The 21,398-nt window shown below is 47.7% G+C and overlaps 1 protein-coding gene across 25 annotated transcripts in view; it reads left to right on the top strand.

Annotated features, from left to right (window-relative positions):
- LOC110521652 (palladin) overlaps nt 1-21,398 on the top strand; it is a 122,580-nt gene that overhangs the window by 43,897 nt on the left and 57,285 nt on the right. For 15 of the 25 annotated variants that reach the window (XR_016495197.1, XM_090231752.1, XM_090231747.1 and 12 more), the window contains 7 exons: nt 13,997-14,172; nt 14,458-14,524; nt 16,423-16,540; nt 16,669-16,734; nt 18,357-18,498; nt 18,673-18,696; nt 20,214-20,354. Coding sequence is in view for 24 of the 25 variants with exons in the window: in XM_090231752.1 (XP_090087878.1) it covers nt 13,997-14,172; nt 14,458-14,524; nt 16,423-16,540; nt 16,669-16,734; nt 18,357-18,498; nt 18,673-18,696; nt 20,214-20,354 (734 nt within the window). In the remaining variant the exon portion in view is untranslated. The remainder of the gene's footprint in view (nt 1-13,996; nt 14,173-14,457; nt 14,525-16,422; nt 16,541-16,668; nt 16,735-18,356; nt 18,499-18,672; nt 18,697-20,213; nt 20,355-21,398) is intronic. The other 10 variants (XM_090231753.1, XM_090231749.1, XM_090231748.1 and 7 more) reach the window with 1 other exon arrangement.

The following is a 21,398-nucleotide window of genomic DNA, read 5'->3' as shown; positions in this document are numbered from 1 at the left end:
TATTGTGTTAACAACCCTCCAGACGAGCTTCAATGCCATACAACTCTCCTTGCATGGCCTCCAACTGCTCTTAAACGCAGGGGAAAGTAATGCATGCTATTCAACCGATCACTGCCCGCACCTGCTCGCCTGTCCAGCATCACTACCCTGGACGGCTCTGACTTAGAATACGTGGACAACTGCAAATACCTAGGTGTCTGGTTAGACTGTAAACTCTCCTTCCAGACTCACATTAAGCATCTCCAATCCAGAATTAAGTCTAGAATTGGCTTCCTATATCGCAACAAATAATCTTTCACTCATGCTGCCAAACATACCCTCATAAAACTGACCATACTACCGATCCTCGAATTCGGTGATGTCATCTATAAAATAGCCTCCAACACTCTACTCAACAAACTGGATGCAGTCTATCACAGTGCCATCCGTTTTGTCACCAAAGCCCCATACACTACTCACCATTGCGACCTGTATGCTCTCGTTGGTTGGCCCTCGCTTCATACGCATTGCCAAACCCACTGGCTACAGGTTATCTACAAGTCTCTGCTAGGTAAAGCCCCGCCTTATCTCAGCTCAGTGGTCAACATAGCAGCACCCACTCGTAGCATGCGCTCCAGCAGGTATATCTCACTGGTCATCCCCAAAGCCAATTCCTCCTTTGGTCGTCTTTCCTTCCAGTTCTCTGCTGCTGCCAGAACTTGCCAGAACTTGTTCTCAACTAGCCTACCTGGTTAAATAAAGGTTAAATATATATATTTTTTTAAAGTACAGGAGAGATTGAGCATTAGAGGGAGAGATGACTAACATGCTGACCAAACCGGACACGCGATTGCGTCCGCCGTAGCGCGCACATTCATTTTGTTCACCCACACCAGAAGCGATCAGGACACGCAGGTTGAAATATCAGAACAAACTCTGAACCAATTATATTAATTTGGGGCCAGGTCAAAAACCATTAAACATTTATGGCAATTTAGCTAGCTAGCTTGCTGTTGCTATCTAATTTGTCCTGGGATATAAACATTGGGTTGTTATTTAACTGAAATGCACAAGGTCCTCAACTCTGACAATTATTCCACAGATAAAACGGTAAACCGCAATGATTGAATAACATGTATGTGTAAATGTATTTTGCAATGCTCATGCACGCAGCGTGTCCGGTCTGGTCAGCATGTAAGAGACAGTGATGTATTTATACCTTACATAATGTACGTGTATACTCTATCCTCATATACACTTTTGGGGGGTGGGTATGTGTGCTGGCATCTAACCCTATGTGCCTCTGTCCTGATGGAATTTCTCTCACACCCTCTCTCTTTCTCTGTCTCTCCCTCTGTCTTTCTCTCGGTCTGCTCTTTCCTTTTCTCTATTGGGTCTTGCGGTGAAACTGAGCTGCACTCTGTAAATCTTTCCATCAACAGCAGCAAATAACAACAGGATCAGATGAGGTGACTGTGGACCTAGGCACGCACCAGAGAGGGCCAGGGCTAAAGTACATGGTTTTGTCTCACCCTTTACAATGCTATGTTCATGTTCTGTCTTGCCATTTTGGCATTTTGGGCGGATCAGCCTGTGTGTTGGCACTGATGTATGGTGCAACAGATGGGTCGTTCCACCAATTCGGTGCCTTTTGAGAATTGTAACTTGGTCCAATAAAGAGCACATGTTCAACTTCATAAAAAAAAACATGTTTTCCCATCTCAAGAGGTTAAATAAAAAAAGGACCATAGTAAGTGTCTATTATCAGGGTTAACCGTAACAGGGTTGACCGTAACAGGGTTGATTATTATCTTAAATCAGCCATAAATCCCTTTGTGACAGGGGGAAGGGAAGCTCACCTGCTTTTACACTATGATTTCACTATTAGATGTTCAATGTTTACTTAGATTATTTTTTTTAAATGAAGGTATATTTTCACCATATTAAAACGAGAGTTCAGTGCACGTAACAGAGTTGACCTTAAAACGAGGGAAACTTTCAAATGTAATGTTAAAGCAACAAAATAACTAGGGCTGTACAATGATGGTTATATGTTGGGGTTAGTGGGTTATACTCTTCCTAGAAGTTGCAGAGGGTGCACAGAGGGAATTGTCCAAATGCAGAAATGTGGTACTTTAGCTGTCTTAAAAATCTAAATGATTGAATTCTTCACGTGGTCTTTCTTAAAGGCCACATTTAATATAACTGGATTTTAAAATTAAATATTGGTGCCCAATTTCTACTTAATATATCAAAGGATGCAAAAGGAACTTATTTCGTGGAACGACCCACATATTCAAAATTGGCAGATTTTAAGATCGCTACATTTCTATCATGCCTCAATGAGCGATATTCACAATAACCAGCTCCCCTACTCCCCACTCCCTCTGAGAAATACTCTGTTGGATACTGTACAGAACTTTGCTCACCTCAGATTTCTCTGAGGTGTCAATGTGTGCTTGGGGGAGGGTTAGGGGGATGTCTGGATGTCCTCTGGCTTGGTGCCTAGGGGTGGGAGAGGAAAGGAGAGGCCATGGCTAAAACACTCAGGTAGTTGCTCCTAGAAACACACCCGGCCATTGTGTGTGTGTGTGTGTGTGTGTGTGTGTGTGTGTGTGTGTGTGTGTGTGTGTGTGTGTGTGTGTGTGTGTGTGTGTGTGTGTGTGTGTGTGTGTGTGTGTGTGTGTGTGTGTGTGTGTGTGTTTCATAATGTTATTGTACAGGGTGTGTAAGAGGAAGAGGGTGGTGAAGGTGAAGGGTGTGGAATTTAAGAAATTCTTATTGAATGGCTATCATTCAGATCGTTCAAGGTCATTAATGCACCGTGGCTGCGTCCTGCTCTCACACCCACACCTACATCCTGGACCTACTGAAGGCCTACTTCCTCCTGTTCTCTGTCTGAGGGTTGCATTACCCACCGCTGCTAGGCCACATCTGGACCAGCCAGCCCAGCCTAGTGCTGCTCCATCGGGAACAGTGAGAACAGTGGTGTTGGCCTAGGTCTCTCGTTCTATAGTGTTGTTGTGTCTCTCTTGTCATGGTGTGTGTCTGGACCTATGTTTTTTGTGCCCCCCGCAGGGGGCCTTTTGCTAGGACATCATTGTAAATAAAAAATGTGATCTTAATTGACATGCCTAGTTAAATAAAAGTTCAATTTAAAAAAAAAAGTAAAAACAGTGAAGACAGTAAGAGGGAACAGTGAGAACAGTGAGGACAGTAAGAGGGAACAGTGAGAACAGTAAGAGGGAACAGTGAGAACAGTAAGAGGGAACAGTGAGAACAGTAAGGGGGAACAGTGAGAACAGTAAGGGGGAACAGTAAGAGGAAACAGTAAGAGGAAACAGTAAGAGGCAACAGTAAGAACAGTAAGAGGAAACAGTAGGAACAGTAAGAGTAAACAGTGGAACAGTGAGAGGGAATAGTGAGAACAGTGAGAACTGTAAGAGGGAACAGTGAGAACAGTAAGAGGAAACAGTGGGAACAGTGGGAGCAGTAAGAGGGAACAGTGAGAACAGCAAGAGAGAACAGTGAGAACAGCGAGAGGGAACAGTAAGAGGGAACAGTGAGAACAGTAATAGGGAACAGTGAGAACAGTAATAGGGAACAGTGAGAACAGTAATAGGGAACAGTGAGACCTGCGAGAGGGAACCGTGAGAACAGTGAGAGGGAACAGTGAGAGAGAACAGCGAGAACAGTAAGAGGGAACAGTGAGACCAGTAAGAGGGAACAGTGAGAACAGTAAGAGAATACAGTGAGAACAGTGAGAGCAGCAAGAGGGAACTGTGAGAACAGTAATAGGGAACAGTGAGAACAGTAATAGGGAACAGTGAGACCTGCGAGAGGGAACAGTGAGAACAGTGAGAGGGAACAGTGAGAGAGAACAGCGAGAACAGTAAGAGGGAACAGTGAGACCAGCAAGAGGGAACAATGAGAACAGCAGGAGGGAACAGTGAGAACAGTGAGAACAGTAAGAGGGAACAGTGAGAAGAGTAAGAAGGAACAGTGAGAACGGTAAGAGGAAACAGTGAGAATAGCGAGAGGGAACAATGAGAACTTTGAGAACAGTAAGTGGGAACAGTGAGAACAGTAAGAGGGAACAGTGAGAACAGTAAGAGGAAACAGTAAGAGTTAACAGTGAGAACAGTAAGAGGGAACAGTGAGAACAGTAAGAGGGAACAGTGAGAAAAGTAAGAGGATACAGTAAGAGTTAACAGTGAGAACAGTAAGAGGGAACAGTGAGAACAGTAAGAGGGAACAGTGAGAACAGTAAGAGGATACAGTAAGAACAGTGAGAACAGCGAGAGGGAACAGTGAGAACAGTGAGAACAGTAAGAGGGAACAGTGAGAACAGTAAGAGGAAACAGTAACAGTTAACAGTGAGAACAGTAAGAGGAAACAGTAAGAGTTAACAGTGAGAACAGTAAGAGGATACAGTGAGAACAGTAAGAGGATACAGTGAGAACAGTGAGAGCAGTAAGAGGGAACAGTGAGAACAGTGAAAACAGTAAGAGGGAACAGTGAAAACAGTAAGAGGGAACAGTGAGAACAGTAAGAGGATACAGTGAGAACAGTGAGAGCAGCAAGAGGGAACAGTGAGAGCAGCAAGAGGGAACAGTGAGAGCAGCAAGAGGGAACAGTGAGAACAGCGAGAGGGAACAGTGAGAACAGTAAGAGGGAACAGTGAGAACAGTAAGAGGGAACAGTGAGAACAGTAAGAGGGAACAGTAAGAGGGATCAGTGAGAGCAGTACGAGGGAACAGTGAGAACAGTAAGAGGAAACAGCGGGAACAGTAAGAGGGAACAGTAAGAGGGAACAGTGAGAACAGTAAGAGGGAACAGTAAGAACAGTAAGAGGGAACAGTGAGACCAGTAATAGGGAACAGTGAGACCAGCGAGAGGGAACAGTGAGACCAGTGAGAGGCAACAGCGAGAACAGTAAGAGGGAACAGTGAGACCAGTGAGAGGGAACAGTGAGACCAGTAAGAAGGAACAGTGAGACCAGTGAGAGGGAACAGTGAGACCAGTGAGAGGGAACAGTGAGACCAGTAAGAGGGAACAGTGAGAACAGTAAGAGGAAACAGTGGGAACAGTGGGAGCAGTAAGAGGGAACAGTGAGAACAGTAATAGGGAACAGTGAGAACAGTAATAGGGAACAGTGGGAACAGTGGGAGCAGTAAGAGGGAACAGTGAGAACAGCAAGAGAGAACAGTGAGAACAGCGAGAGGGAACAGTAAGAGGGAACAGTGAGAACAGTAATAGGGAACAGTGAGAACAGTAATAGGGAACAGTGAGAACAGTAATAGGGAACAGTGAGACCTGCGAGAGGGAACCGTGAGAACAGTGAGAGGGAACAGTGAGAGAGAACAGCGAGACCAGTAAGAGGGAACAGTGAGACCAGTAAGAGGGAACAGTGAGAACAGTAAGAGAATACAGTGAGAACAGTGAGAGCAGCAAGAGGGAACTGTGAGAACAGTAATAGGGAACAGTGAGAACAGTAATAGGGAACAGTGAGACCTGCGAGAGGGAACAGTGAGAACAGTGAGAGGGAACAGTGAGACCAGTGAGAGCAGCAAGAGGGAACAGTGAGAACAGCGAGAGGGAACAGTGAGAACAGTAAGAGGGAACAGTGAGAACAGTAAGAGGGAACAGTAAGAGGGAACAGTGAGAGCAGTACGAGGGAACAGTGAGAACAGTAAGAGGGAACAGTGAGAACAGTAAGAGGAAACAGCAGGAACAGTAAGAGGGAACAGTAAGAGGGAACAGTGAGAACAGTAAGAGGGAACAGTAAGAACAGTAAGAGGGAACAGTGAGACCAGTAATAGGGAACAGTGAGACCAGCGAGAGGGAACAGTGAGACCAGTGAGAGGCAACAGCGAGAACAGTAAGAGGGAACAGTGAGACCAGTGAGAGGGAACAGTGAGACCAGTGAGAGGGAACAGTGAGAACAGTAAGAAGGAACAGTGAGAGGGAACAGTGAGACCAGTGAGAGGGAACAGTGAGACCAGTAAGAGGGAACAGTGAGACCAGTGAGAGGGAACAGTGAGACCAGTGAGAGGGAACAGTGAGACCAGTAAGAGGGAACAGTGAGACCAGTGAGAGAGACCAGTAAGAGGGAACAGTGAGACCAGTGAGAGGGAACAGTGAGAACAGTAAGAGGGAACAGTAAGAGGGAACAGTGAGACCAGTGAGAGGGAACAGTGAGACCAGTGAGAGGGAACAGTGAGACCAGTGAGAACAGTAAGAGGGAACAGTGAGAACAGTAAGAGGGAACAGTGAGACCAGTGAGAGGGAACAGTGAGACCAGTGAGAGGGAACAGTGAGACCAGTGAGAACAGTAAGAGGGAACAGTGAGAACAGTAAGAGGGAACAGTGAGACCAGTGAGAGGGAACAGTGAGACCAGTGAGAGGGAACAGTGAGACCAGTGAGAACAGTAAGAGGGAACAGTGAGAACAGTAAGAGGGAACAGTGAGACCATTGAGAGGGAACAGTGAGACCAGTGAGAACAGTAAGAGGGAACAGTAAGAGGGAACAGTGAGACCAGTGAGAGGGAACAGTGAGACCAGTGAGAACAGTAAGAGGGAACAGTGAGAACAGTGAAAACAGTAAGAGGGAACAGTGAGAACAGTAATAGGGAACAGTGAGACCTGCGAGAGGGAACAGTGAGAACAGTGAGAGGGAACAGTGAGAGAGAACAGCGAGAACAGTAAGAGGGAACAGTGAGACCAGCAAGAGGGAACAATGAGAACAGCAGGAGGGAACAGTGAGAACAGTGAGAACAGTAAGAGGGAACAGTGAGAAGAGTAAGAAGGAACAGTGAGAACGGTAAGAGGAAACAGTGAGAATAGCGAGAGGGAACAATGAGAACTTTGAGAACAGTAAGTGGGAACAGTGAGAACAGTAAGAGGGAACAGTGAGAACAGTAAGAGGAAACAGTAAGAGTTAACAGTGAGAACAGTAAGAGGGAACAGTGAGAACACTAAGAGGGAACAGTGAGAAAAGTAAGAGGATACAGTAAGAGTTAACAGTGAGAACAGTAAGAGGGAACAGTGAGAACAGTAAGAGGGAACAGTGAGAACAGTAAGAGGATACAGTGAGAACAGTGAGAACAGCGAGAGGGAACAGTGAGAACAGTCAGAACAGTAAGAGGGAACAGTGAGAACAGTAAGAGGAAACAGTAACAGTTAACAGTGAGAACAGTAAGAGGAAACAGTAAGAGTTAACAGTGAGAACAGTAAGAGGATACAGTGAGAACAGTAAGAGGATACAGTGAGAACAGTGAGAGCAGTAAGAGGGAACAGTGAGAACAGTGAAAACAGTAAGAGGGAACAGTGAAAACAGTAAGAGGGAACAGTGAGAACAGTAAGAGGATACAGTGAGAACAGTGAGAGCAGCAAGAGGGAACAGTGAGAGCAGCAAGAGGGAACAGTGAGAGCAGCAAGAGGGAACAGTGAGAGCAGCAAGAGGGAACAGTGAGAACAGCGAGAGGGAACAGTGAGAACAGTAAGAGGGAACAGTGAGAACAGTAAGAGGGAACAGTGAGAACAGTAAGAGGGAACAGTAAGAGGGAACAGTGAGAGCAGTACGAGGGAACAGTGAGAACAGTAAGAGGGAACAGTGAGAACAGTAAGAGGGAACAGTAAGAGGGATCAGTGAGAGCAGTACGAGGGAACAGTGAGAACAGTAAGAGGAAACAGCGGGAACAGTAAGAGGGAACAGTAAGAGGGAACAGTGAGAACAGTAAGAGGGAACAGTAAGAACAGTAAGAGGGAACAGTGAGACCAGTAATAGGGAACAGTGAGACCAGCGAGAGGGAACAGTGAGACCAGTGAGAGGCAACAGCGAGAACAGTAAGAGGGAACAGTGAGACCAGTGAGAGGGAACAGTGAGACCAGTGAGAGGGAACAGTGAGACCAGTAAGAAGGAACAGTGAGACCAGTAAGAAGGAACAGTGAGACCAGTGAGAGGGAACAGTGAGACCAGTGAGAGGGAACAGTGAGACCAGTAAGAGGGAACACTGAGACCAGTGAGAGGGAACAGTGAGACCAGTGAGAGGGAACAGTGAGACCAGTAAGAGGGAACAGTGAGACCAGTGAGAGGGAACAGTGAGACCAGTGAGAACAGTAAGAGGGAACAGTGAGAACAGTGAAAACAGTAAGAGGGAACAGTGAAAACAGTAAGAGGGAACAGTGAGAACAGTAAGAGGATACAGTGAGACCAGTGAGAGCAGCAAGAGGGAACAGTGAGAACAGCGAGAGGGAACAGTGAGAACAGTAAGAGGGAACAGTGAGAACAGTAAGAGGGAACAGTAAGAGGGAACAGTGAGAGCAGTACGAGGGAACAGTGAGAACAGTAAGAGGGAACAGTGAGAACAGTAAGAGGAAACAGCGGGAACAGTAAGAGGGAACAGTAAGAGGGTACAGTGAGAACAGTAAGAGGGAACAGTAAGAACAGTAAGAGGGAACAGTGAGACCAGTAATAGGGAACAGTGAGACCAGCGAGAGGGAACAGTGAGACCAGTGAGAGGCAACAGCGAGAACAGTAAGAGGGAACAGTGAGACCAGTGAGAGGGAACAGTGAGACCAGTGAGAGGGAACAGTGAGAACAGTAAGAAGGAACAGTGAGAGGGAACAGTGAGACCAGTGAGAGGGAACAGTGAGACCAGTAAGAGGGAACAGTGAGACCAGTGAGAGGGAACAGTGAGACCAGTGAGAGGGAACAGTAAGAGGGAACAGTGAGACCAGTGAGAGGGAACAGTGAGAACAGTAAGAGGGAACAGTAAGAGGGAACAGTGAGACCAGTGAGAGGGAACAGTGAGACCAGTGAGAGGGAACAGTGAGACCAGTGAGAACAGTAAGAGGGAACAGTGAGAACAGTAAGAGGGAACAGTGAGACCAGTGAGAGGGAACAGTGAGACCAGTGAGAGGGAACAGTGAGACCAGTGAGAACAGTAAGAGGGAACAGTGAGAACAGTAAGAGGGAACAGTGAGACCAGTGAGAGGGAACAGTGAGACCAGTGAGAGGGAACAGTGAGACCAGTGAGAACAGTAACAGGGAACAGTGAGAACAGTAAGAGGGAACAGTGAGACCATTGAGAGGGAACAGTGAGACCAGTGAGAACAGTAAGAGGGAACAGTGAGACCAGTGAGAGGGAACAGTGAGACCAGTGAGAACAGTAAGAGGGAACAGTGAGAACAGTGAAAACAGTAAGAGGGAACAGTGAAAACAGTAAGAGGGAACAGTGAGAACAGTAAGAGGATGCAGTGAGAACAGTGAGAGCAGCAAGAGGGAACAGTGAGAACAGCGAGAGGGAAAAGTGAGAACAGTAAGAGGGAACAGTGAGAACAGTAAGAGGGAACAGTAAGAGGGAACAGTGAGAGCAGTACGAGGGAACAGTGAGAACAGTAAGAGGGAACAGTGAGAACAGTAAGAGGGAACAGTAAGAGGGATCAGTGAGAGCAGTACGAGGGAACAGTGAGAACAGTAAGAGGAAACAGCGGGAACAGTAAGAGGGAACAGTAAGAGGGAACAGTGAGAACAGTAAGAGGGAACAGTGAGACCAGTAATAGGGAACAGTGAGACCAGCGAGAGGGAACAGTGAGACCAGTGAGAGGCAACAGCGAGAACAGTAAGAGGGAACAGTGAGACCAGTGAGAGGGAACAGTGAGACCAGTGAGAGGGAACAGTGAGAACAGTAAGAAGGAACAGTGAGAGGGAACAGTGAGACCAGTGAGAGGGAACAGTGAGACCAGTAAGAGGGAACAGTGAGACCAGTGAGAGGGAACAGTGAGACCAGTGAGAGGGAACAGTGAGACCAGTAAGAGGGAACAGTGAGACCAGTGAGAGAGACCAGTAAGAGGGAACAGTGAGACCAGTGAGAGGGAACAGTGAGAACAGTAAGAGGGAACAGTAAGAGGGAACAGTGAGACCAGTGAGAGGGAACAGTGAGACCAGTGAGAGGGAACAGTGAGACCAGTGAGAACAGTAAGAGGGAACAGTGAGAACAGTAAGAGGGAACAGTGAGACCAGTGAGAGGGAACAGTGAGACCAGTGAGAGGGAACAGTGAGACCAGTGAGAGGGAACAGTGAGACCAGTGAGAACAGTAAGAGGGAACAGTGAGAACAGTAAGAGGGAACAGTGAGACCAGTGAGAGGGAACAGTGAGACCAGTGAGAGGGAACAGTGAGACCAGTGAGAACAGTAAGAGGGAACAGTGAGAACAGTAAGAGGGAACAGTGAGACCAGTGAGTGGGAACAGTGAGACCAGTGAGAACAGTAAGAGGGAACAGTGAGAACAGTAAGAGGGAACAGTGAGACCAGTGAGAGGGAACAGTGAGACCAGTGAGAACAGTAAGAGGGAACAGTGAGAACAGTAAGAGGGAACAGTGAGACCAGTGAGAACAGTAAGAGGGAACAGTGAGAACAGTAAGAGGGAACAGTGAGACCAGTCAGAGGGAACAGTGAGACCAGTGAGAACAGTAAGAGGGAACAGTGAGACCAGTGAGAGGGAACAGTGAGTCGTGTTCAGCACATTCCACAGTGCCTGGCTAAACAGAGCTAAATGGAGTGGGGATTAAAAAAGGAGCCTGTCTCTAAGTGAGTTTACTCAGTAATTACACGTAATAGCAGGTCATTAGGGTTTGATTAATATGTGGTTTTATTGTGGTGCTCGTCGGGAGTGGGTAACGTATACTCTGCAACTCTGGCTGCCTGCTAGGTTCAACTTGAGCTCCTGGCTGCCCTACTTTACTCGTTCTCCCTCTTTATGGCTAGCTTTTGCATTTCTACCAAACGGGACCCTAGTGAATGTACAGTAATCCATCCAAAGCCATGCTCCTTTCACGCCTATAAAACACAGGGAGTTTGTATGACACATGCTGTATCGCGTGTTACACTGTTTGACTGAGACTTAGAGCTGGAGGAGTGGCTGGCAGGACAGAGCTGTACCACAACCACAATGGAAAATTATTAACAAGCCTCAATCTGACCACTGCTGAATACTCTGATTGCCAGTTTTATTTGTTTTGGGTATTTAGTACACAGTTCAGTTTGTGCAGTACCGTAACAAGTTGATTTTATCTGCTTGGGGCCTGGACTAAGACTGTCTGGATCATGGAAAACACACTTCCCCTGCTGGTTTACTGGTCTCTGTTCACTATGTTTTGTACATACACACACACACCCTCCTTATCACTCCGCATCACAGCTACCGCACACAGCTCTGTGAATACATTAACATAAGGATGTAATGACTCGTAATATGCTGTTTTCTGTACAATATGTGTTTAATTTGGTGTTCCACCAAATGTCCAAATGATTCTGCTACAGCTGAAGTGATCACTGCAGTGTGGTTCCTGCAGTGTGGTTCCTGCAGCGTGGTTTCTGCAGCGTGGTTTCTGCAGTGTGGTTCCTGCACTGCAGCGTGATTCCTGCAGCGTGGTTTCTGCAGCGTGGTTCCTGCAGTGCAGCGTGGTTCCTGCAGCGTGGTTCCTGCAGCGTGGTTCCTGCAGTGCAGCGTGGTTCCTGCAGTGTGGTTCCTGCAGCGTGGTTCCTGCAGTGTGGTTCCTGCAGTGTGGATCCTGCAGCGTGGTTCCTGCAGCGTGGTTCCTGCAGTGTGGTTCCTGCAGTGTGGTTCCTGCAGTGTGGTTCCTGCAGCGTGGTTCCTGCAGCGTGGTTCCTGCAGCGTGATTCCTGCAGTGTGGTTCCTGCAGTGTGGTTCCTGCAGTGTGGTTCCTGCAGCGTGGTTCCTGCAGTGTGGTTCCTGCAGTGTGGTTCCTGCAGTGGGGGATATTTCAAACTGACAGCATCTGAGAATCTGAAGAAGACTACGAGTCACTGTGATTACCCTAGGGAGATGGTGACTCAAAAGAAACAGTTTGAGTTCTGAGAACGAAAAAACACAAATCCCCGGGATTTTTCATTCAGAGCAAATTCCCAGAAGGTGGATTTGAACCAACCATGTTATGGCCTTTTTTCTTCCCTCTTGCCATAATGTAAAAAATGTATCCCCAAACACTCAGACATATTGCATTGCTCAAACAATCAAGACTTTCATTTGCCTGCTGCTGTCAGCTCAGTGAACTATTACCCTGTAACTGTGCCTCAACCAAAGCCTTTGATATTACTGAGCACTATAAAACATGTCAAGCAGCAAACCCATGTTCTGGGGTCAAAGAGCACTGTGCAAAGGCTTGGTGTGTGGGTCACAGTCTGTTTTATCAGTACAGTGGAGATAGCCGTGGATGTTTGGAGCGTGGCTGACTCTTGGCCTCCAGCTGCCTGTGTGGATGACATGCTGCTGCTGGATAAGAGGTCCCCCTGCCTTCCTGCTAGAGGCCGCATGTCTTAAACAGCCCTTCACCCAATCTCTGAGCCCTGCTCTGTTTCCTGTCATTTAACACACAACGCGATAGGCTGTAGCTTGCCAACTTTCCCTCATTTCCCTTCATCGAGCGATAAGGAAGAGACCCAACTCCCAAGTCTATTGTAGTGAGAGGTTACGGTATGAGCTGTGGCAGTAGCAGCAATTCAGTGGTCCCACTTATAGGATGTGTTATGACTAGCCTTGCTAGCCATGCTAAGACACATGATGGGGAATAACCCTTTTGTTAATCTCAGTCCCAGTTGTCGGAATATGATGACTAAACCCCTTTGGCTCATCCAGCTGTCAGTGGTGCTAATGAATTGCGATGTGCGATCCCGTTTTGATAATGACAGTGTCGTGTACACCGTTGTTTCTGTCTGAGCCTGCCTGGCACGCCACTCGTTCATACTCTCCTTCTACCCAGCCCTGTCTTCCACTTTCTCCATCCCTCTCTCCTCTCAGCGTCTCTCACACCCACACCATCAGGTGTAAATCATAGGGGATGAAGTGACATCTGTCTGTCTGGTTATCTGGGCTGGTAGATTAATAGCAGGGTGGAGTGTATAATGTAAAGTATAATAAGCCAAACAGCGGAATGCATAGCATTTTATATAACGCGCCAAGAGGGCTGGAATGTCCCGAGGTCTGCGACCAGCGGAACGGAACAGCTGTGCTTCCTGCAATCTTCTGAATTCCTGCTCGTCCTCTTGCTGCTCCTCCTCCCACTCACTGCTCGGGTTAACTGTGCAGAAGCATGTGCTCTCATTTTATAGGAGGGCATGAGCATGGAGAAGAAGCATGGAGAAGAAGGAGCGAGATGGTTATGGGGGTCATTGGCTGTGTTTGAAGTAGTTGGGTGGTGTCAGTAGTGGTTGGTTTGATCGTTGGCTCAGTAAACAGAGATGAGACCGCCTCTGTAGTGTGGTCGGCTGTCTCTTGCCTGTTTAGTGTGGTAGACTAGACTGTCTCATGCCTCCTGGGACCCAGAGAGGGGAACAAAGCCAGAGTGAGTGAAGCCCTGTGAGGGGGTACCGAGTCAGGCAGGTTTCACCAGGCCACACTCCAGCCCAGGCAGAACCTCAGACGTCTGGGAGGGGGGGGGGGGGGGGGGGCTGTTTCCCGTAACTCTGTGTTTTGTCATTGCCCTAGGGCTGAGTTTAAGCAGGTATGGAAACACTCTCTCAGACATGCCCAGAGGGTAGAGGTGTGGGTATAAAGCATATATTTGAGAAAAGGTCTGAAACGACTTTGTCTCTTTACGCTGGACATGGTGTTGAGAGAAGTAAATCAAATGGGACTCATAACTTAATGTAGAAATGCCACAGTATGCACAGTAGCCACAAATAAACTCGCACACAAGTGACGTTGGTCCAATTGTATTTACAAAAGATCTCAATGATCCCAAAACCAATGTAACACAGATTCGTGAGGTGTTTGGCCGTGCTCAGGTGATTAATGACTCTGATTGGCAGACCTCCATCACATTCTTCACAGTCATGATTATAACCGCTAATCTGAGAATCTGAAATCAATTCAATTGTTCTACGTTGGGCAATGGCTCTTACTTGTGTCAGCACATTGGTAGGGCCTACGGCTGTTTGTAGCAATGGTATTTAAGCGAAAAATTCCCTCTTACCCCCATCTGTTATGTCCAGATGGTTCTGTGAGGGGCGGGAGCTACACAACTGTCCTGACGTCCATATCTGGAGGGATGGTGACCTGTACACGCTGATGATCGCTGAGGCCTTCGAGGAAGACACGGGACGCTACACCTGCGTTGCCTCCAACAGTCTCGGCGCTGACAACACCTCGGCAGAGGTCTACATCGAGGGTGAGTGCATAGCAGTGGAGGCTGCCGAGGGGAGAATGGCCCATAATAATGGCTGGAAAGGAGCAGACGGAATGGCATCATACACATGGTTTCCACTAATTCTGCTCCAGCCATTACCAGGAGCCCGTCCTCCCCAATTAAGGTGCCACCAACCTCCTGTGGTGCATCGGTACAACTTCTCCAATATATCTGGTCTCACTGTCAAACAAATGAATGTCATTTGAATTCATGTAAACTCTCCACTAAAAGGTCTCTGTTTCCCCGTCTCTCTGTACCTCTGTTTAGGTGCTTCATCTTCAGACTCAGAAGGAGAAGGATCTTTGACAAATTCCAGATCAGGAGTCATGCCTCAGTACGTGTGTGTGCCTCCGTGCGTGTGTGTGTGCGAGTGTCTCAGCATGACCCTCTCTCCACCCCTCACCTTGTGAGCCTTAACCCCTTCCTAACTCTGTGGTAGGGTCCAGGTTAGCTGGGCCCTCCAGGTGGTAATCAGGCTAGCTGCCTGCTCTAATTTAACTAGACCTATAAACCTCTATAATGACCTTTCTTACTCTGGCCAGTGAAACTCTGGCTCATTTAGATAATGAGAGGTCCCCATGGGTTAATATGGTAAAGGCTGCCTGCCCTGGTCCTGAAAGCTTATACAGGCCTTCTCCCTCCCTCCCTCTCTCTCTCTTTATATATGTACATTTTTTTTTGTGCTACATTGGTATTGATTACTGCGGTGTTGGGCTTGGAGCTTGTAAGACAGGCATTTCACTGTACTTGTGCACGTGACATTAAGAACTCGAAACTCATTCACTCAGTTTCTTTACCTATGAGCTATTTCTGTAATATAATCAATTCAATTCAAAAGTCTTTATTGGCATGGGAAACATATTTGTACATGGCCAAAGTAAGTGAAATAGATAATAGACAAAAGTGAAATAAACAATGAACAGTAAACATTACACTCACAAAAGTTCCAAAGGAATAGAGACATTTCATGTCATATTAAGACTATATACAGTGTTGCAAATAGTGAAAGTACAAAAGGGAAAATAAATAAACATAAATATGGGTTGTATTTACAATGGTGTTTGGTCTTCTCTGGTTGCCCTTTTCTTGTGGCAACAGGTCACAAATCTTGCTGCTGTGATGGCACACTGGTATTTCACGCAAACAAAATTGGATTTGTTTTCAAATTCTTTGTGGGTCTGTGTAATCTGAGGGAAATATGTGTCTCTAATATGGTCATACATTGGGCAGGAGGTTAGGAAGTGCAGCTCAGTTTCCACCTCATTTTGTGGGCAGTGTGCATATAGCCTGTCTTCTCTTGAGAGCCAGGTCTGCCTACGGCGGCCTTTCTCAATAGCAAGGCTATGCTCACTGAGTCTGTATATAGTCAAAGCTTTCCTTAAGTTTGGGTCAGTCACAGTGGTCAGGTATTCTGCCACTGTGTACTCTCTGTTTAGGGCAAAATAGCATTCAAGTTTGCTCTGTTTTTTTGTTAATTCTTTCCAATGTGTCAAGTAATTATCTTTTTGTTTTCTCATAATTTGGTTGGGTCTAATTGTGTTGCTTTCCTGGGGCTCTGTGGGGTCTGTTTGTGTTTGTGAACAGAGCCCCAGGACCAGCTTGCTTAGGGGACTCTTCTCCAGGTTCATCTCTTTGTAGGTGATAGCTTTGTTATGGAAGGTTTGGGAATCGCTTCCTTTTAGGTGGTTGTAGAATTGAACGGCTCTTTTCTGGATTTTGATGATTAGCGGGTATGCGTGCATTATTTGGTGTTTTACTTTCTACACTGAGGATATTTGTGCAGAATTCCTTGGTTCCTCATCTCATATTATCTCGCGTTCTTATCTTTCTCTGTCATTGTCTCTCTGTATCTCTCTGTGTATTTCCCAACTCTCCCTCTGCCTTCATTCTCTCTTCTGTTCACACATTAACATCTTGGCTCTCACTCTCAGTGACATCATCTTAGTCCTTGTGGGGGGCATTTTCATAGGCTCCAAAGTCATTTATAAGGTGCAAACTGCCCACTTTGTGTGTCTATCGAATTAGACGTGTGAGAGCAGACCATTATTGCAAAGAGCGAGCAATAAGTAAAGAGTATTTAGTAGTGAAATGTGTTTTAGACATCAACATCTTTATTATCTCAGATAATGTGATACGTTAACTGCACTGTTTTGTTCTCTCTCTCTCTAAATGGCCACTCGGTCAGCGTGTGGACATCTCTGAGGAACGGACCTAATATGGTGTCTGTTTCAGGTCCCAGAAGAAGACAACTTCAATCTCCCTGTCCATTCATTCACCTTCACCCACGAGCCCCGAGGCCGTACCTCACCGCTTCACCCTGGTCCAGCCCCTATCTGCACCTCAACACCGGGTAGGACACACACACACACACACACACACACACACAGCAGTATACGATCTGTCTTAAAATTGAAAACACAAGAAAACACAACAATTTCTCAAGGTGGATGTTGATGGTCAGATTATCTTGTCCTCCAGATGCGGAGTCCAGTTTCTTCACTACATGGTGATGGTTCTGTCACAGCGCCCCCTATCTTCACCAAGGTACGACTACATCTGGAATTATGGCAAAGTTATGCATCACACACACATATGTGCAGACAATGGCATGCTCCATCTCCCTGGAATAACACAGGATAGGACAGTGGCTTTCCCTGGCGGGGGCCAGATCAAACATTACAGTTAGACGAAGGGCCGGAGCACTCCTGTCTCCTGGTTTAACTGTTCTGGAACCCACACCTCTTCCCCTCCTCTCCCCCAGCCCACCTCGGGCCATGTGTCGGGTTGTGTGTGTGTGATGGTGGCATGTAAGTGGCAGAGCATCAAACAGGAGAGTTTCACTCCCATCCATCCCTGAAGACTACATTTTCCAGTTCATTACTGAAAGACATTTGTTTGTCTTCACCCCCTCCTCCAGGAGCTGAAGGGCTTTAATCATCTCAACAAGTGGGTGAAGTCAGGGGTGTGATGTCACCCTGGCTGTCACGCTGTCACACACACACACACACACACACACACACACACATACTGTAGACAAACACATACACATTCACACACGAACAGTCGCACATAGAGTCGTAAACACACGCACACACACATATTCCACCCAGGTCGTCCCAAAATATACAGACACACACTCACACATGACCTCCTCCACACACAAAGAGGGAGTTTCAGTTGCTGATAGATGAGTCCTTTCACTGTGAGACTTGTTGACTGTTTGGAGAGGTAACACAATGCTGCCTTGGCCTCTCAATGGATGGCTTCCTGCCTCTCTGACTGCAACACTAGAAGCCGTCACAGGATTGTCTGGAGAAGAGCCCTGCTCTGTCCTTTAGTGAAACCGAGTGCTGTAAATGGGGACAGTGTCTGCTGGCCTCCCACTCCACAGTGTGGTGTTCTGTTCTGCTCACTGACACTGTGTTGTCATCTTCCTCTACGTCTTCATTAATTCCCTTCTCTCCCACTTTCTTACCCTTTCTTCCTTCCCACGTCTCTTTCTCCTCCTCTCTCTCTCATGTGTCTACCCCGGACCCTTTCTCCTCCTCTCTCTCTCATGTGTCTACCCCGGACCCTTTCTCCTCCTCTCTCTCTCATGTGTCTACCCCGGACCCTTTCTCCTCCTCTCTCTCTCATGTGTCTACCCCGGACCCTTTCTCCTCCTCTCTCTCTCATGTGTCTACCCCGGACCCTTTCTCCTCCTCTCTCTCTCATGTGTCTACCCCGGACCCTTTCTCCTCCTCTCACTCTCTCATGTGTCTACCCCGGACCCTTTCTCCTCCTCTCTCTCTCATGTGTCTACCCCGGACCCTTTCTCCTCCTCTCACTCTCTCATGTGTCTACCCCGGACCCTTTCTCCTCCTCTCTCTCTCATGTGTCTACCCCGGACCCTTTCTCCTCCTCTCACTCTCTCATGTGTCTACCCCGGACCCTTTCTCCTCCTCTCTCTCTCATGTGTCTACCCCGGACCCTTTCTCCTCCTCTCTCTCTCTCATGTGTCTACCCCGGACCCTTTCTCCTATACATTCTCTTCTTTACCTCGCCCCCCCATCTCCATTTAATCTATCTCACCTTAATTCTCTCCCTTCCTGCAACTAACTTTCTCTCTCTCTGTCTCTCTCTCTGTCTCTCTCTCTCTCTCTGTCTCTCTCTCTCTCCCCATCCAGCTCTTACAGGATGCCCAGGCGTCAGAGGGTCAGGTGGTGGTTTTGGAGTGCAGGGTTCGAGGCAGTCCTCCTCTGCAGGTCCAGTGGTTCAGACAGGGACAGGTTATCCAGGACTCTCCAGACTTCCGCATCCTGCAGAAAAGTGAGACATTCTCAGTAGAGTCAGAATACTTATTGGTGGTGGCTGGACCCAGAGTTAGACCCACATAGCATTGACGAGTAAAAAAAAGGATTGTGACTTATGAGTCTAACTCCCTCCCTCTCTCTGTTCTTTACCTCCTCTCCCTTGCTTCCTTTGATATCATGTGAAACACAGAGCCACGGTCTGCAGCAGAGCCAGGTAAGAGGAACCTCACTTCCTCCATATGTCATTTTCAGTCATGTTGTTGTCATCAACAATGTCCCGCCATATGTCAACTCCTGTCAGCTCCACCATCCATCCAAATCGTCCTCAATCTATCTGTTGTGTCAGTCTGTGCTGTCACTTTTGCACTGGGATGATGTCATCTCCTGTTCACCTGGATTTGATGAAAAAGGGTGTAAGGCCTTAAAACTACAGTCTGGCACATTAAGAGGGAATCCCTACTAAACTCTGACAGGAGTACACAAACTCTCACACACATATTTACACACAGACTTTTTCCAGTCTGAGATGGTGTGACTAATAAGATACATCAGGTGTTACCGCCAAGCTCTCACAAAAGCCCTGTGAGTCACACTACAGACATCTCTCAACACCTGTCTGTCTGTCTGTCTGTCTGTCTGTCTGTCTGTCTGTCTGTCTGTCTGTCTGTCTGTCTGTCTGTCGGTCGGTCGGTCGGTCGGTCGGTCGGTCGGTCGGTCGGTCGGTCGGTCGGTCGGTCGGTCGGTCGGTCGGTCGGTCGGTCGGTCGGTCGGTCGGTCGGTCGGTCGGTCGGTCGGTCGGTCGGTCGGTCGGTCGGTCGGTCGGTCGGTCGGTCGGTCGGTCGGTCGGTCGGTCGGTCGGTCGGTCGGTCGGTCGGTCGGTCGGTCGGTCGGTCGGTCGGTCGGTCGGTCGGTCGGTCGGTCGGTCGGTCGGTCGGTCGGTCGGTCGGTCGGTCGGTCGGTCGGTCGGTCGGTCGGTCGGTCGGTCGGTCGGTCGGTCGGTCGGTCGGTCGGTCGGTCGGTCGGTCGGTCGGTCGGTCGGTCGGTCGGTCGGTCGGTCGGTCGGTCGGTCGGTCGGTCGGTCGGTCGGTCGGTCGGTCGGTCGGTCGGTCGGTCGGTCGGTCGGTCGGTCGGTCGGTCGGTCGGTCGGTCGGTCGGTCGGTCGGTCGGTCGGTCGGTCGGTCGGTCGGTCGGTCGGTCGGTCGGTCGGTCGGTCGGTCGGTCGGTCGGTCGGTCGGTCGGTCGGTCGGTCGGTCGGTCGGTCGGTCGGTCGGTCGGTCGGTCGGTCGGTCGGTCGGTCGGTCGGTCGGTCGGTGTTTTCCTACTTCCTACATATTCAGAGCGGTGTGTGTGTCAGTCAGTTTGTCTCTCTACCCTCCAACCATGTCTGCTCTTTAGTCTCTTCCTTGGCAGTGAGTCACATCTAACTGTCAGTCTCCTGTCTAACATGTACATACCATATGTCTAACAGTCTATCATATGTCTGTCTTACCTCCAACTACAAACATATGGATAGTAAACCTGCCACTCTTTTCTGTGGCTCTGTAAATGTCTATTACAGTAAACCTGTCTAAAAGAGTCAGCGTCTGTCTCATTCAAATTTTACACACTTCTCTTTCAGCCATACAACTGTCCTTATACTGACCACCAGAAATATATATATTAGTTGTTAGCTGTAACACTGTGTCACTGCTACCACAGTGATTTGATGAGAATTGTAATTGTTTCTTCCAGAGGAGATATGTACGCTGGTGATAGCTGAGGCCTTCCCTGACGATGGAGGTCAGTTCTGCTGCACTGCAACCAACCTTTACGGCTCCGTCAGCAGCACAGCCCAACTCTCTGTTACTGGAGGGGCCTTCAACACTCCCACAGGTGAGTTACCATCATTATTGTATTCACAGTTACAGAAAATGTACCATCAGGACAGTTTGTATAACTTGTAGCAACTTATAGGTGAATTTGCCTTTAGTGTAATTGACTTCAACTTTAAATGTTGTAGTTGGCACAGTGTTTATGCAGAGTTTTGGTACTGTACAGCGCATTCGGGAAAGTATTCAGACCCTTTGACTTTTTCCACATTTTGTTACACTACAGCCTTATTCTAAAATTGATTAAATCGTTTTTTTTGCTCATCAATCTACACACAATATCCCATAATGACAAAGCAAAAACAGGTTTGTAGACATTTTTTGGGGAAAAAACTCAAACTGAAATATCACGTTTACATAAGTATTCAGACCCTTTACTCAGTACTTCTTGGGTATGACGCTACAAGTTTGGCACACCTGTATTTGGGGAGTTTCTACCATTCTTCTCTGCAGATCCTCACAAGCTCTGTCAGTTTGGATGGAGAGAGTTGCTGCACAGCTATTTTCAGGTCTCTCCAGAGATATTAGATCGTGTTCAAGTCCAGGCTCTGTCTGGGCCACTCAAGGACATTCAGAGACTTGTTAAGAAGCCACTGCTGCATTGTCTTGGCTGTGTGCTTAGGGTCGTTGTCCTGTTGGAAAGCAAACCTTCACCCCAGTCTGAGGTCCTCAGCGCTCTGGAGATGGTTTTCATCAAGGATCTCTCTGTACTTTGCTCCGCTCATCATTCCCTTGATCCTGACAAGTCTCCCAGTCCCTGCAGCTGAAAAACATCCCCACAGCATGATGCTGCCACCACCATGCTTCACCGTAGGGATGGTGCCAGGTTTCCTCCAGACGTGACGCTCGGCATTCAGACTTTAGGTGCCTTATGGCAAACTCCAAGCGGGCTGTCATGTGCCTTTGACTGAGGAGTGGCTTCTGTCTGGCCACTCTACAATAAATGCTTGATTGGTGGAGTGCTGTAGAGTTGGTTGTCCTTCTGGAAGGTTATCCCATTTCCACAGATGAACTCTGGAGCTTTGTCAGAGTGACCATCGGGTTCTTT

Source organism: Oncorhynchus mykiss, chromosome 4, assembly GCF_057628025.1.
Source record: "Oncorhynchus mykiss isolate SJ-2025 chromosome 4, ASM5762802v1, whole genome shotgun sequence".
Classification (NCBI taxonomy): Eukaryota; Metazoa; Chordata; class Actinopteri; order Salmoniformes; family Salmonidae; genus Oncorhynchus; species Oncorhynchus mykiss.
Note: the sequence above shows the minus strand (reverse complement) of the source record. Positions and strands in the feature narration are given on the sequence as shown.